At 41.8% G+C, this 17,636-nt stretch overlaps 1 protein-coding gene across 1 annotated transcript in view; it reads left to right on the top strand.

Moving 5' to 3' along the window:
• Positions 1 to 17,636, top strand: part of LOC106568006 (G protein-coupled receptor kinase 6) — a 56,589-nt gene that overhangs the window by 947 nt on the left and 38,006 nt on the right. The window contains exon 2 of the mRNA XM_014137981.2: positions 2,777 to 2,872. Coding sequence (XP_013993456.1) covers positions 2,777 to 2,872 — 96 coding nt within the window. The remainder of the gene's footprint in view (positions 1 to 2,776; positions 2,873 to 17,636) is intronic.

Here is a 17,636-nt window from a genome sequence, read left to right as displayed (position 1 = left end):
ACATTGATGTATCTATTTGTTGTACATCTTTCCTACTAAATGAATTAGTGCAAACACAATAAACAAATATCTTGTTTTAGAACTAAGGAATGTTTTTCCTTCAAACTATTTACAGAATCATTCTGTTCACAGGGTGGTTGACCCCAATCTCATGAACCTCACTCTGGCTGTATCTGTCTCATTGCACAGCCTTCTAGCAGATCTGACAGTAGTGGATATATAAAGTAGAATAGAAACGAAAATAATAATTTCCCCCAGATCGAACATCAGTATCATCATTGAATAACATCATACTGATCTGTAAATGTGTATATTTCCAATCAATCAGTTTTTCCTTAGTTAAATGTTTTATAATGGCGAAAAAAAATTAACGATTGTACTGTGGTAGTCTATAGCAAAACACAGGGTTCAAAATGTTATTGTCCTCTGGTAGGATCAATAATGAACCACTGTGCTGGCTCTGTCTACTGTGCTGGCTCTGTTTGATGGAGGAGAAGTATTGAATCAGCCATAGACATTACACAGACTTCTGTTGTCATGTCGCCTCTCTCTGGTCAGGTTGTATGAAATTGAAATCTACATTCAATGCCACTGTGTAGTGTTATTATAGTTGGGTATAGTACACCTCAACCCTAAATTCTACTTAAAATCTCTTCAGATTGCAAGTCTTATTTCAGCCATCAGGGACTAAAGAGGGTGTGTTTTGCAGCAGAATGTAAAAAGATGAATCAATTCATTCTAAATGATAAAAGTAGTTATCTGAGAGACCGAGCCCTACTCAGTAGCCAAGTGAAGTGGTATGATCAACTCCACAAGGAGAATAACACTAGTTATTACTGCAAACCAACCATGTTGTATCTGCTACACCCCAATATGGTGCTCTAATAGAAGCACCTCTACTTTATTTCCACTCTTGTTGTTTATGGTGGTGGTAATAACACTGCATAATAGTAATAAAGTAGTTAATAATAGCTTAATACTTTCGGTCACAGACAACAGTATAAATGGAAAAGGGCAGTAGAGTGAAAGAGTAAGAGTCTCTGATTTGCAATATTATTTCCATACTGTTTGTCTGTCTTTGAATTTGCACTAATGCAGGATGTGAATAGGTCTGATCTCATTCTTTCAACACCAGTGAGTATATCTCCTTCAAACAATACTGGGTTAGTGATAATATACTGTACACTGTCATTTGTCATTCTTGTACATCTATTTGCCAGGCATAAACAATGTACTCAGCGTGTTATTTGCATCCTGTCACTTCCCATTGTGATAAAACATTGTTAGCCACACATAATGTCAATATGTTCTCTGCCAACTACTATTTGAATAGCAAATGTTACTTTGCATGGCATCCAGTTCCTCCTCGTGCCCCTTATAGAGTTGGTTTCACCACCCAACCAAGATGGGAAACTTTACATCATAGGTAGCAGGCATATTCTGCATGCCAGTTTGTTGTCATACTGTAGCTACCCTTGACCAATGTCAGATTGGGCGAGGATGTTTGGATAGTTGGTGTCCTTTATTTGCACTGGTGAAAGTTAAAGCAGGATAATGGTCAGCTGTGCAAAGCCTTGTTTTGAATCTGGGTTCTGATGATTTTTTTTGAAGGTGCACTCCCATTACCATAGGGCAACAAGTTAACCCCTAGCTTTTTAACTGGCACTTAATTGAAACGAAGATGAGGAACTGACTTAATTTTCTCTCCTTATGTTCTTTGTCTGCGGGACAGACGTTAACAAGTTCCTCATTGCTGCCCTGAGTCCATGTATGCTAGCTAGGCTACATATCACTACACTAAACCCTCCCTCCCCATTCCCTTCCTCTGCCTTCCTCTACCACTAAAGACAAACGGCCTCAACCCTCCTGCCTCAGTGTGTACTGTAGGCTCCAGTTTACACACACACACAGTCAGCCCTGTGACCTTTCCCTGGACGGCATGTTGACAAGCCAGCTTTTCTAATAAGGAGGGAGCAGCAGGGCCTCCCACCTGGACCAGCCATTCTGCCTGCTCGCTGTGTGTGAATGCTGCAGCGTGTGACGTGGGTCTCACAGACGTCAGGCCAGCAGGTCATTCTCATGGCATTGACATGATTCTTTTCCTGAAGCCACTCCAGGACGCCTGCAGTCCATAGGCCTGTGGGAGGGAAGGTGGTGGGAGGGAAGGGAATAGTGGAGCCTTAGGCTGGGCAGTCTCCCTTGAGGAAAACAGAAATGGAGGAAAACAGAAAAAGTTCACTCTCTTTCCAGTAACCTTTGTGGAGTTGCGCAAAGTTGTACTTTTATGTCGTACTGTTTTCTATCATGTATTGGAAGATTGGCATCTGGATTCTGTAGTCCCCCTGGCTCTTTCAGACCCCATGACCTTGGCGTGGGTCAGGGTCTCACCAGTCACCATTCAAGGTCAATGTTTGTGTCAAGACCTTAAAGAAATTCAAAAGCTATAGGCTATTTGTTAACATTGTGGTTGGGTACTACTAACCCTTTCTCATAGAAAAAGCATACTTACTTTATTACTGTCTATGTCAACAATGGAGCACTGTCTTCTTGAAACACACTCCAGAACATCTATTATTTTAATCACCCTGACCCTCCTCTTTATCTTGGCCAATGTACAACAGCAGCTTTGTTCTGAGTGTTTTTAGGAGAGCTGTATGTATTTTATGGGTTGCTCAAGTCTTAGTCTACTTACTGTATGTATCAGGTATTATTGTAGTGTTTCCCCATGTGTTAAATGTTCCCTTTATTTGATTAATCAACCACTGTTCTTTTGCAGGAGGTGGTGGAAACAGAAAAGGAAAGAGCAAGAAATGGAAACAGATGCTTCAGTTCCCCCACATCAGCCTGTGTGAGGAGCTCCGGCAAACTACAGGTACGCTACCTCTCCTCTGCCCGCTAGCTCACCGCAAGCTCATGACTAGATATACTATATGTCCAAAAGTATGTGGACACTTGCTTGTCGAACATCTCATTCCAAAATCATGGGCATTAATATGGAGTTGGTACCTCTTTGCTTCTATAACAACCTCCACTCTTCTGGGAAGGCTTTCCACTAGATGTTGGAACATTGCTGCGGGGACTTGCGTCCGTTCAGCCACAAGAGCATTCCGAAGTTGGAAGCACAGAATGGTCTAGAATGTCATTGTATGCTGTAGCGTTAACATTTCCCTTCACTAGAACTAAAGGGCCTAGCCCGAACCATGAAAAACTTCCCCAGACCATTATTTCTCCTCCACCAAACTTTACAGTTAGCACTAAACATTGGGCAGGTAGCGTTCTCCTGGCATCCGCCAAACCCACATTAGTCCGTCAGACTGCCAGACGGTGAAGCGTGATTCATCATTCCGGAGAACCTATTTCCACTGCTGCAGAGTCCAATGGCGGCAAGCTTTACACCACTCCAGCCGCCGCTTGGCATTGCGCATGATGATCTTAGGTTTGTGTGCGGCTGCTCGGCCATGGAAACCCATTTCATGACGCTCCCGACGAACAGTTCTTGTGCTGACATTGCTTCCAGAGGCATTTTGGAACCTGGTAGTGAGTGTTGTGACTGAGGACAAATAATTTTTTACACGCTACGCGCTTCAGTACTCGGCAGTCCCATTCTGTGAGCTTGTGTGGCCTACCACTTCGCGGATGAGCTGTTGTTGCTCCTAGACGTTTCCACCTCACAATAACAGCACTTACAGTTGACCAGGGTAGAAATTTGACTAACTGACTTGTTGGAAAGGTGGCAGCCTATGACAGTGCCACGTTGAACGTCACTGAGCTCTTCAGTAAGGCCATTCTACTGCCAATGTTTGACTATGGAGATTGCATGGCTGTGTGTTCCATTTCTTTACACCTGTCATCAACGGGTGTGGCTGAAATGGCCAAATCCACTATTTGAAGGGGTGTCCACATACTTTTGTACGTATAGTGTACCATGGTAGTAAAAGTCTGAACAAAAACACAAGATGGGAGAACCTGCACTCCACACTCAAGAGGTGAAAATTCACACAAAACCATAACTAGACACTGAGATTCTTTATAAAATGCAATTCAATGTGAAGTTCACTGTGGTGTGGTCTGACAGAAGTCAAGGTGGGGTTGGTGGTGACAGACTGTGTTATGTTATGATGATGATGGCAGTTGACCATACTGTGCTTTCAATGGTGGAGGAAATCCCCACCCCATCCTCTCAAGACAAGAAGCATATATAATTTAGTACAGTTGGAATGCAGGTCTGTATAATATGCATCAGTTATCTTATTGTCTAATCAGGAGTCATTATTCTGTCATCCCATTATTTCCTTAGGAAGTACATTAGTTATTGTCAATTTTGTGCACAAAGCAACATGTATTGGCTTTGTGTTTTTTGGCAGTTGTGGCTGGTGCTGCTGGTGGTAGTCAGGAGTTGTTGAACATGGAGTCACACCAATGCGGATCAGCTCACTGCATGGTCTTTTGTAATCATGGGGCTTGCATTGCATCCTGTGGAACACGTGAATGATGAAGATAGGCTGCTGTGGTAACTTCTGTTTTTCTCAATCTTTCCCGATGATTTAGAGGCATTGTCGGCTGTTTCTCTACAGCGGCACAGAGAGGGTTTATAAATCCCTCTCATCCATCACTCTCTCAGATGGATGAGTTTGGGATTAGGGCTGTGATGGTCATGGAATTTTGGATGATGGTTATTGGCCAGCCAAATGACCGCAATCTCCATAATTTAAGACGTACATTTTCTCCTCTCCTCTGCTCCTGACTTCATGTGCTGCCATAGAAATAGAATGAATAGAACGGGCGTCCCCATTCAAGTCAATGAGGGCATAATGGGTGGACTGTACCCATTGGAGCAAAGCAGGAAGTAAAAGCAGGAAGTGTACCCATCAATATGCGCTGTGATTTGTTGATTCAACTCAACTGACATTACAGAAATATATTCCATTGCATGAGCCACATCAGTTAAAGCTTAAAGCTTTTGCTTTCGGTTTTGTACAGCAGCTTCAAACAGCTGAAAATACTATATTTTTGGTTATGGAAAAGGTATTTCACAGCAGTTTAGATGGTACAATGAATCTCTACACTATACTTGCTTGTTTTGTCACATAAACTGAAATTAAGCAAACTATTAGAATTTTAGCAACCAGGAAATAGTTCATCTTTAAAATCATTTGAATGAACATTCTATATTACCATGAAAATGATTGCATCACAATACCAGTAAGCCATTGCGACGGTACCCATGAGTATACCAGTCAAATTGCCTGGGTTAGAGGTCCGTTCTATTCATTTTATGTGACTCAACCACATGAATGCCCTGCCATCCTGTCTTCAGTCAGCTGTTCGTGACAGTTATTTTATTTTCATGACCGTCTTCATCCATAACCAACTGTTACACGGTAACTGTACCAGCCCTATTTGGGATGTTTATGAAATGAATCCTGTTTACGCTGTAAATGCTGAGTGCATTTTATCATTGACTTCAGCCATGAAGCAGAGGCAGACATACTGTATTCGTGCTTCAATTGTACCACAGAGGAAACTGCGGCCTTGGCAGAAAGAGGAAGCTGACTCGCATGTATACTTGAATTCACTCTGCCGTTTTAAAAAGAAAATGGTGACACAAATGTTTATAGGTCACTGGTTTGGAACACAAAGTAGGCACAGAACACACACACACACAGTTTTACTGTGAGATTTCACTCACGATAATTGAAGTTTCGTACAATAAGTAGACGTTAGAACTGTCAAAATAGGTTTGTGTTGTGTATTTGAGTGCATGTTCTGCAGCAGTTTGAAGAGTGTGTTTTGTATTAAACTAATACAATCTAAACTAAGGAAACAAAGGTGGGTCGTTCCTCTAAAACGAGTGCCTCAATTAGAAATTGTGCACCAATATTGAATTTTAAAAGCCAGTTATATTCAATGAAGTTCCCTTTTATAAACCACATGGTCTGCATTTACACAGGCAGCCCAATTCTGATCTTTTGCCCCATTAGTGGCAAAACATCTGATCTGTTTGGAAAAATACCAATTAGAGACAAAATATCAGAATTGGGTTGCCTGTAGAGGTGTGAACATTTACATGTTTAAACGAAATTGGGATCCTGAAAGCTGCAATATGGAACTTTTTGGATGACCCAACCAAATGATCATAGAAATGTAAGTTATAGATCTGTCATTCTCATTGAAAGCAAGTCTAAGAAACAGTAGATCTGTTCTATGTGCGCTATTTATATGCTTCAAACAGCTGAAAATACAATACTTTTGGTTATGGAAAATATATATCACAGCGGTTTAGATGGTACAATGATTTTCTACACTATACTTGCATGTTTTGTCACAAACTGGCGAACTAGTCGAATTTTAGCAACAAGGAAATGGAGGAGTGATTTCTGCATAGTGGATCTTTAACGTTAAGAAAAATCCCTAACTGGAAAACATTATATTTTTATATTCTGAAAGTGGGTGAATTTCCGCAACAACTAAAGCCTTGTTCACATTGGCAGTTTGAAGTGACTGAAATTCAATTTATCTGCATATCTGATTCGAATTTGTTCTTTTTTCTGCAGTCTGAACAGCCAAAAAGCACATGGAATCAGATATCTCAAACCACCTTCATAGGTGTTTTGAAGTCAGAATAAAATCTGATTCCTGGCCATGTGACTTCCCTGACTGGTCAAATCTGATTTATTTGCCCTGAAGTGGTTTTTAGATTGTTAATCATTTTGTTGCTTGCTAGCTACTCTGTTGACAGTTTGACAAGAACATGTGGTAGGTAGCAAACTAGCTTGTTGTTAATTGTTTACAAACCAATTAGTGAATGTGTTAGAAAGCTAAACAGCTACCTAGCTAGGTAGGTGACAGCTGTGCCTAGCCAAAAAGGACTCGCTTTGAAAGTTGGATCATGTTATCCTTTGAGGCTTTTAAAAGTGTTCTTACCCTATGATTTTGACCATTCAAAGCAGCTTGGAATAGTCCATGGCAGGCATTGTTGTCACCTTAGCTTGCTAAATAACTTCTGAGTGATAGAAAGCAAGCGCCACGACCAATCATCCTACACCAGGGTTCCCCAACTGGGATGCTGGCCTTCTAGGCAGAGTTCCTCTCTGTCCAGTGTCTGTTATTTTGCCCATCTTAATCTTTTCTTTTTATTGGCCAGTCTGAGATATGACTTTTTCTTTGCAACTCTGCCTAGAAGGCTAGCATCCCAGAGTCGCCTCTTCTGTGAAGGGAGTAGTACACAGCGTTGTCCGAGATCTTCAGTTTCTTGGCAATTTCTCAGATGGAATAGCCTTCATTTCTCAGAACAAGAATAGACTGACGAGTTTCATAAGAAAGTTCTTTGTTTCTGGCCATTTTGAGCCTGTAATCGAACCCACAAATGCCGATGCTCCAGATACTCAACTAGTCTTAAGGCCAGTTTTATTGCTTCTTTAATTAGCACAACTGTTTTCAGCTGTGCTAACATAATTGCAAAAGGGTTTTCTAATGATCAATTAGCCTTTTAAAATGATCAACTTGGCTAAGCTAACACGACGTGCCATTGGAACACATTTTTACATTTACATTTTAGTCATTTAGCAGACGCTCTTATCCAGAGCGACTTACAGTAGTGAATGCATACATTTCATACATTTTTTTCCCCGTACTGGTCCCCCGTGAGAAACGAACCCACAACCCTGGCGTTGCAAACACCATGCTCTACCAACTGAGCCACAGGAGTGATGGTTGCTGATAATGGGTCTCTGTATGCCTATGTAGATATTCCATTAAAACAATCAGCCGTTTCCAGCTACAATAGTCATTTACAACATTAACAATGTCTACACTATTTTTGATCAATTTGATGTTATTTTAAACGCACACACACACACAAACACACACAGTGGGCTCCATAATTACTGGCACCCCTGACTGGCAATGCACAAACAATACTTAAACAATATAATTATAGAGAGAAACTCAAAATACCAACGTGAGAAATACTGTACTTTATTAATGTTACAATGGAACCAACCAAAATCATACAATTATTTAATACAAAATACATTTCACCAAAATCAAGGTTTCATAATTATTGGCACTCCTCATTTAGTACTTAGTGCAAACACCTCTGGTAATGATAACAGCATGGAGGCTTTTCCTGTAATGTTTGACAAGGTTAAGGAACACATTTGGAGGGATTTTGGACCTTTCCTCTATGCAGATCCTTTCAAGATCCTTCACATTCTTGGGTTTGCGCTTATCAACTGCCCTCTTCAACTCAGCCCACAGGTTTTTGATTGAATTGAGGTCCGGCTACTGAGATGGCCATGGCAGAACATTGATTTTGTTTTCACAGAACCATTTCTGTGTGGATCTTGAGGTATGTTTTGGGTCATTGTCTTGTTGGAAAGTCCACCTATGGCCAAGTCCCAGACTTCTGGCAGAGGCAACCAGATTGTCAGCCAAAATTGCCTGATACTTAGTGGAATTCATTATGCCATCAATCTTTACTAGTGCCCCTGGACCTCTGGAATTAAAACAGCCCCAAAACATCACTGACCCACCACCATATTTAACAGTGGGTATGAGGTGCCTCTCCTTGTCTGCATCTCTGTTTTGACGCCAAACATGCCGATGCTGTATCTGACAAATGTTGGTTTCATCTGACCAGAGCGCCTTCTTCTCTCACCATCCTCCTCCCTATCCTGGGGGGCAAAATGCATTTGCGTCCTCTACCCGTCAGGTTTTCAACTGTTCCATATCTTTAGAATTTTTTCATAATTGCCCTGACAGTGCTCAGTGGTATATGCAATTGTTTGTGGATCTTCTTGTTGTCATTACCAGATTTATGAAGGTCTATGACCATCTGTCTCTTTTGAACTGCCAGTTCTTTTGTTTTCTTCATGGTGTTGGATGACAAAGGGATATTGCATGCGTGTTACCTCATGTTTATACCCTATGAAACATGAAGTGATGTAATGGCTCAATATAGTTCCATAAGACTTAGATGAAAAACTTAAATAAGGGGAATTTAATTCCTGGTTTAATTTTGGTAGATGTTATCTACAATAATCTTTAAGGGTGCCATTAATTGTGAAACCTTGATTTGGAGGACATTGATTTTTTAATTAAATCAATAAATTATTTTGGTGAGTTCCATTTGAAATATTAATAAAGTACAGTATTTCTCACATGTTGTTATTTTGGGTTTCTCTATAATTATATTGTTTATATTTTAAGTACTGTTGTATTGTGCATTGCCAGTCAGGGGTGCCAGTAATTTTGGAGCCCACTGTGTGTATAACACATGGAATCATGTAGTAACCAAAAAAGTGTTAAACAAATCAAAATAGATTTTATATTTTATATTCTTCAAATTAGCTACCCTTTGCCTTAATGATAGCTTTGCACACTCTTGGCATTCTCTCAACCAGCTTCACCTGGAATGCTTTTCCAACAGTAGGAGTTCCCACATATGCTGAGCACTTGTTGCCTGCTTTTCCTTCACTCTGCGGTCCAACTCATCCCAAACCATCTCAATTGGGTTGAGGTTGAGTGATTGTGGAGGCCATGTCATCTGATGCAGCACTCCATTACTCTCCTTCTTGGTCTAATAGCACTTACACAGCCTGGAGGCGTGTTGGGTCATTGTCCTGTTGAAAAACAAATGATAGTCCCACTAAGCGCAAACCAGATGGGATGGCATGCTGGTTAAGTGTGCCTTGAATTCTAAATAAATCACAGACAGTGTCACCAGCAAAGCAACCCCACACCATCACACCTCCTCCATGCTTCACGGTGGGAACCACACATGCAGAGATCATCTGTTCACCTACTCTGCATCTCACAAAGACACGGCGGTTGGAACCAAAAATTTGGACTCATCAGACCAAAAGACAGATTTCCACCGGTCTAATATCCATTGCTCGTGTTTCTTGGCCTAAGCAAGTCTCTTTTTATTGGTGTCCTTTAGTAGTCGTTTCTTTGTAGCAATTCGACCATGAAGGCCTGATTCATGCAGTCTCCTCTGAAAAGTTGATGTTCCAGGTGTGTCTGTTACTTGAGCGCTATGAAGCCTTTATTTGGGCAGCAATTTCTGAGGCTGGTAACTCTCTAATGGACTTATCCTCTGCAGCAGAGGTAACTCTGGGTCTTCCTTTCCTGTGGTGGTCCTCATAAGAGCCAGTTTCGTCATAGCGCTTGATGGTTTTTGCGACTGCACATTAATAAACTTTCAAAGTTCTTTAAATGTACCGTATTGACTGACCTTCATGTCTTAAAGTAATGATGGACTGTTGTTTCTCTTTGCTTGTTTGAGCTGTTCTTGCCATAATATGGACTTGGTCTTTTACCAAACAGGGCTATCTTCTGTATACCACCGCTCCCTTGTCACAACACAACTGATTGTCTCAAACGCCTTAAGGGAATAAATTCCACAAATGAACTTTTAACAAGGCACACCTGTTTATTTAAATGCATTCCAGGTGACTACCTCATGAAGCTGGTTGAGAGAATTCCAAGAGTGTGCAAGGCTGTCATCAAGACAAAAGGTGGCTACTTTGAAGTAACTCAAATATAAAATATGATGGTCATTATGGCCAAACTGTTCTATTTGTTTCATCAGACCAGAGGACATTTCTACAAAAAGTATGATCTTTGTCCCCATGTGCAGTTGCAAACTGTAGTCAGGCTTTTTTATGGAAGTTTTGGAGCAGTGGCTTCTTCCTTGCTGAGCGGCCTTTTAGCTTATGTCGATGTTGGACTCGTTTTACTGTGGATATAGATACTTTTGTACCTGTTTCCTCCAGCATCTTCATAAGGTCTTTTGCTGCTGTTCTGGGATTGATTTTGCACTTTTCGCACCATGTACGTTCATGTCTAGGAGACAGAATGCGTCTCCTTCCTGAGCAGTATGATGGCTGCGTGGTCCCATGGTGTTTATACTTGCGTACTATTGTTTGTACAGATGAACGTGTACCTTCAGGCATTTGGAAATTGCTCCCAAGGATGAACCAGACTTGTGGTGGTCTACATTTTTTTTTCCTGAGGTCTTGGCTGATTTCTTTTGATTTTTCCCATGATGTCAAGGAAAGAGGCACTGAGTTTGAAGATAGACCTTGAAATACATCCAAATACATAACTCAGATTATGTTAATTAGCCTATGAGAAGCTTCTAAAGCCATGACATCATTTTCTGGAATGTTTCAAGCTGTTTAAAGGCACAGTCAACTTAGTGTATGTAAACTTCTGACCCACTGGAATTGTGATACAATGAGTTATAAGTGAAATAATCTGTCTGTAAACAATTGTTGGAAAAATGACTTGTGTCATGCACAAAGTAGATGTCCTAAACGACTTGCCAAAACTATAGTTTTTAACAAGAAATTTGTTGAATGGTTCAAAAACGAGTTTTAATGACTCCAACCTAAGTGTATGTGAACTTCCGACTTCGTGGTGTGTGTGTGTGTGTGTGTGTGTGTGTGTGTGTGTGTGTGTGTGTGTGTGTGTGTGTGTGTGTGTATTAGTGGAAGATCAAAGCCCAACTTTTAGGATGAGATGGCTGTTTTCAAGGGTGTCAGTACAGTCGATGGCCTACACCCAGTTTGGAGCAGTTTGTTACAACACCACGTTGACACCATTCACTCATTGCAAAATCTCACTACGCTTCCTGTCCATCAAAGTGTCATGAAACTAGGGGCAAACAGTTGTATTGTGGTTCCTGTTCCTAGTTCTTACCCATCTTGTCTGTAAGGGCAGCACGATTTTATGGATTTGATTCAGGGTCACACAGTTGTTGTTGGAGTAGTGGGTGGTGGACAAAGAAATAACCTTAATAAGGGATTGTTTAAATGGAATCATATGATTGCCTAATCGTCATGATTTATCTCCATAATACATTAGATTAGGTTGAGATGCATCCACTGGGCTGAGGCTCCATCTGGCCAAGGGCCTTCTGGGTTATGACTCCAGCTCCCATGGTGGCGTTCCATACATACAATAGACACATTGATTGTTCCCTGATCATTCAAATGTTTTATTGTCCCCTGAGGTTATGAACGAATGTATTCCGTTTTTTTCTTTACTGTGCTTTCTGTATGAAGCTACAACATCTAGCTCTATAGACTGGGCTGCTTGGCCTACATCTCAGCATTGTCAGACAGTGTTGCCGTGCTGAAACGTGGGAATGGTGGTGGTAGAAACATGCGGGTGAAGTAGTCTTGAGTCTGTAGTGGTGCATTGTTCACTTAGGCTCTTGGTGCTCCACTGGAGTCTAACGGGTACAGTGCTTTCCACTTCAGCTGAGGCTCAACTTGCTTAAATCAGGAAGTGAAAACAGCACTTCATGCAAGTGGTGCATTTAGGGGCGGGGGAAACAAGGACAGACTAAAACGGTTCTGAATTGTTGGTTTGTTCATTCACTTAATGTCGATCATAGTCATGGGTCCTCAGACAGTCAAAATGGCATTCAGTACACTCTCACAATTCTTGAAAAGTTCCCTTATGAAGAAATGAACGATAATGGTTGTCAAGAGCCAAACAATGTAAACATTGTGAGCAGGAATATGCTGTTAAGATGAGCTTAGAAGATATCAGGACTGCCCTAAGGCCTCTGGTTTATTTTAAAATTCACCCCAATGGCTAGGCCTATTCCTAGACCTTATTTTCCTTCTAATACACACATATACATATATACACTCACACACACAATTGAGTGCACATTCACAAGTGCATGTGTGCACACACACTCGGTAAAGTCTTCTTAATCATCGTGTTTTGAACATTTTGTCAAATTACTCTGAACAATAACCACAGTGTTATGACCTGGTGAATTGCAAATATAAATTTGATTAGCTTTTCATCAACGCTGAAGCTGACTCCTAAGGCTTCGGAGCGTTCCAAGTGTTGGTTCCTAAAGCGCCGCCTGAGATCCGCTTTGTGGTATACATGTTGCCCCAAACTAAAACGACCCACGTAGTGGGAGGTCAATACAGGCGACACAATCTTCTTTTTGTCCTCCAGGAAAAAGACATGACATAACACAAAGCTTGACAGTGTTGCGAAGAGGTCTTGTTTGTGTCATATTCTCACCATAATGTTCATGCTTTAAGCTACAAACTCAGACCAGGCTGTCACAGAGAGGCTGTTGTTGGAAAGACATCCGGAAGTTAAACCATTAACTAATGATGACCCGGGAGCCAGTGCTATTTGCTCCCTCAGGGAGGTGACCAAGAACCCGATGGTCACAATGACCAAGCTCTAGAATTCCTCTGTGGAGATGGGAGAACCTTCCATAAGGAAAACCATCTCCGCCAATCAGGCCTTGGATGGTAGTGTGGCTAGACGGAAGCCACTCCTTAGTAAAAGGCACATGACAGCCCACAAATTCTCTGGTCTGATGAAACCAAGATGTAACTCTTTGGCTTGAATGCCAAGCGTCACGTCTGGAGGAAACGTAGCACCATCCCTACGGTGAAGCATGGTGGTGGCAGCATCCTGCTGTGGGGATGTTTTTCAGTTGCATGGACTGGGAGACTAGTCAGGATCGAGGCAAAGATGAACAGAGCAAAGTACAGAGTTCCTTGACGAAAACCTTCTCCAGAGCGCTCAGAACCTCAGACTGGGGTGAAGGCTCACCTTCTAACAGGACAATGACCCTAAGCAGACAGCCAAGACAATGCAGGAGGGGCTTCGAGACACGTCTCTGAATGTTCTTGAGTGGCCAGACTGAACCCAGACTTGAACCCGATCGAACATATCTGGAGAGACCTGAAATTACCTGTGCAGCAATACTCCCCATCCAACCTGACAGAGCTTGAGAGGTTCTGCAGAGAAGAATGGGAGAAACTCCTCAAATACAGGTGTGCCAAGCTTGTAGCGTCATACCCAAGAAGACTCAATGCTGCAATTGCTGCCAAAGGTGTCTGAATACTTTTGTAAATGTAAATTTAAATACATTTGCAAAAATGTAAAAAAAAATATTTTTGCTTTGTAGTTATGGAGTATTGTGCTTAGATTGATGAGGGGAAAAAATGATTTAATCAATTTTAGAGTAAGGCTGTAACGTAACAAAATGTGGAAAAAGTCAAGGGGTCTGAATACTTTCAGAAGGCACATTACAACAGGGGGCGTCATTACAGGCCTGAGCGGCTGACATTTGGATATGTCTTATTGTTCACTGGTTGTTACCTTCACCAGATGCTGTCTGATACACTGCGACAGAGAAAGACAACCTCCCACTGAGATTGTGCAGGATAAAAACAGACCGTTGTCTGAGCACCAACTCAAATAAAGCTTTTCTTCTGCTTGCAGTTTGCAAAGAGAGTCTAGAGAGAGGGAGAGTGCGTGGGGTTCAGGAAACCCTCAACTTCCGTGTTTACCGCTGAGGCCTGACAGAGAAATTGTCTGCTACCCTCTGTTAAAGTGGGGCAGGAGAAAACCTATGCACACCCCCAGTTTCCTTCCAGTCTCCCAGGGAGCTAATGCCACTGTGCCACCCAATGGAGCAGAGAATGACTGGACTGTCACTAACTGAATGACTTTTCTCATCTCCTGAATGACCTGGTTATTTAGAAAGGCCCAGGCCGCACCTCTTCCTCTGCCCTCCTCCTCCCAGGCTTCAGCCATAATGAGGGACCCTCTGGTCTCCATGCTCGGCCTGGAGTGGCTGTCCAATCGTCCGGTGGTCAATAAAGCTTTGTGCACTCTCTGTGTCTGCTAATGAGCACTGGCTTCAAGTTTAACATACAGTGCCTGTGCTCGCTGCCTCACTCCTCTCTCCATACATTTGTTACTGTTATCTGAGAATTGCCCCCATTGACAGTCAGAGCAGCGATGAGAGGAGATGGAGCAGGTCAGGCTGCAGTATCAGGCTATCAATGCAATATGGCACAGATTCGCTGAATGCAAATAGCTTACTGTTTTCCTAGTTTTAATGCCTGTGATCTTGTGGGATTAATTTCACAATTGGAACATCACTACATGTTTTTTTTTAAGAGCCCATGGAATCAAGTGTATATGTTTATGTATTAAATTACACCAAATACAGTGATACATTTTTTGGCTGACTTAAATTCGCCTCTCAATCTTCTGACTCACATTTTGGTTGAGTCAGGTGCTCTTCTAGCGGGGCCAAAACAATCCATTCATTGGATGCAACAATAGATGTGAAAAGGCCAGGGCTCAAAGGGGGGGCTACATGATCTCTTCCGACTGTCTTCCTGTCGATAGAGCCTCTGTCAGGGACTAAATGAAATTGCATTGTAACTAATGCGATTATCTCTATGAAACGGCCATTAGTGGGTCAAATCTTGTTTGTCCTCCTCATCGTTTCATTGTACAACCCAATCAGAGACCACCTAGCATAGGCCACTGGCAGAGCACATAGGGCCCTATAGATAACAACCCTCCAGACGAGCTTCAATGCCATACAACTCTCCTTCCGTGGCCTCCAACTGCTCTTAAATACAAGTAGAACTAAATGCATGCTCTTCAACCGATCGCTGCCTGCACCTGCCCACCCGTCCAGCATCACTACTCTGGACGGTTCTGACATAGAATATGTGGACAACTACAAATACCTAGGTGTCTGGTTAGACTGTAAACTCTCCTTCCAGACTCACATCAAACATCTCCAATCCAAAGTTAAATCTAGAATTGGCTTCCTATTTCGCAACAAAGCAACCTTCACTCATGCTGCCAAACATACCCTCGTAAACCTGACCATCCTACCGATCCTCGACTTCGGCGATGTCGTTTACAGAATAGCCTCCAATACCCTACTCAATAAATTGGATGCAGTCTATCACAGTGCCATCTGTTTTGTCACCAAAGCCCCATATACTACCCACCAATGCAAATCTTGTTGGCTGGCCCTCGCTTCATACTCGTCACCAAACCCACTGGCTCCAGGTCATCTACAAGACCCTACTAGGTAAAGTCCCCCCTTATCTCAGCTCGCTGGTCACCATAGCAGCACGCGCTCCAGCAGGTATATCTCACTGGTCACCCCCAAAGCCAATTCCTCCTTCGGCCGCCTCTCCTTCCAGTTCTCTGCTGCCAATGACTGGAACGAACTACAAAAATCTCTGAAACTAGAAACCCTTATCTCCCTCACTAGCTTTAAGCACCAGCTGTCAGAGCAGCTCACAGATTACTACACCTGTACATAGCCCATCTATAATTTAGCCCAAACAACTACCTCTTCCCCTACTTTATTTATTTATTTAATTAGCTCCTTTGCACCCCATTATTTCTATTTCTACTTCTACTTTGCACTTTCTTCCACTGCAAATCTACCATTCCAGTGTTTTATTTGCTATCATTTTCATTTTACATTTTAGTCATTTAGCAGATCCTCTTATCCAGAGCGACTTACAGTAGTGAATGCATACATTTCATTTCATGCATTTTTATTTTATTTTTTGTACTGGCCCCCCATGGGAATCGAAACCACAACCCTGGCGTTGCACACACCATGCTGGCGTTGCAAACACCATGCTCTACCAACTGAGCCATAGGGAAGACCCATATATTGTATGTACTTCACCACCATGGCCTTTTTTTGCCTTTACCTCTCTTATCTCACCTCATTTGCTCACATTGTATATAGACTTATTTTTCTACTGTATTATTGACTGTATGTTTGTTTTACTCCATGTGTAACTCTGTGTTGTTGTATGTGTCGAACTGCTTTGCTTTATCTTGGCCAGGTCGCAGTTGTAAATGAGAACTTGTTCTCAACTTGCCTACCTGGTTAAATAAAGGTGAAATAAATAAATAAAAAAGATACACAACTGACAGCTCATGAGCATCAAACAAAATGATTTATCGGAAAGAAATGGGTAGTACTACTGTTTTTAGTGACATTAAAGGGCAAATCTGCAATTTTATTATAGAAAAATAAGACATTATATACACATAAGACAAGCATGTTGCTAAATTGGGCTACAACCTGTAACTGGAAATCTCTTCACTATTATCGCATAACATAATTTAATTTAGTTAAGGCCAGTGGTGATTTTAGCAGTAAATCTTGGTGTGGCAACCCCCCCCCAATTTTTTTTAGATGCATGCCAGCAAAGCCACTACACAACACAACACTAAACAATGCATTAATTGCGCTATAACGGTGACAAACGGTGCCCACAAACTGTTAGGGCCTACAGAGATTTATTTTCAGCACCATGGAGTGAATCCTTACCACTGCTACACCTGACTATCAGCGGAGCCTTGTCTGGCAGTGAAACAGTTCATTCTGGCTCATTTACTGCCTAAAAAAACAAACAAATGTGGTTTCTACTGACAATTGAGATGTACAAACTATGGCATAAGGGAACGATAAGAAGATAAGAGGCAATCCGTAATTTCGATTAAGACATTAATGAGCGAGCTAAGACGGACGTAGTCAATATAACTGTTCAAATCTTATTAGTCACATGCGCCGAATACAACCGGTGTAGACCTTACAGTGAAATGCTTACTTACGAGCCCCTAACCAACAATGCAGTTTAAAAAAATACGGATAAGAAATAAAAGTATCAAGTAGTTAAAGAGCAGCAGTAAAATAACAATAGTGAGACTATATAGAGGGGGGTACGGGTACATAGTCAATGTGCGGGGACACCGGTTAGTTGAGGTAATATGTACATGTAGGTAGAGTTATTAAA

Source organism: Salmo salar, chromosome ssa13 (genome assembly GCF_905237065.1).
Source record: "Salmo salar chromosome ssa13, Ssal_v3.1, whole genome shotgun sequence".
NCBI lineage: Eukaryota > Metazoa > Chordata > Actinopteri > Salmoniformes > Salmonidae > Salmo > Salmo salar.
This window is presented reverse-complemented; position numbering and strand designations above follow the sequence as displayed.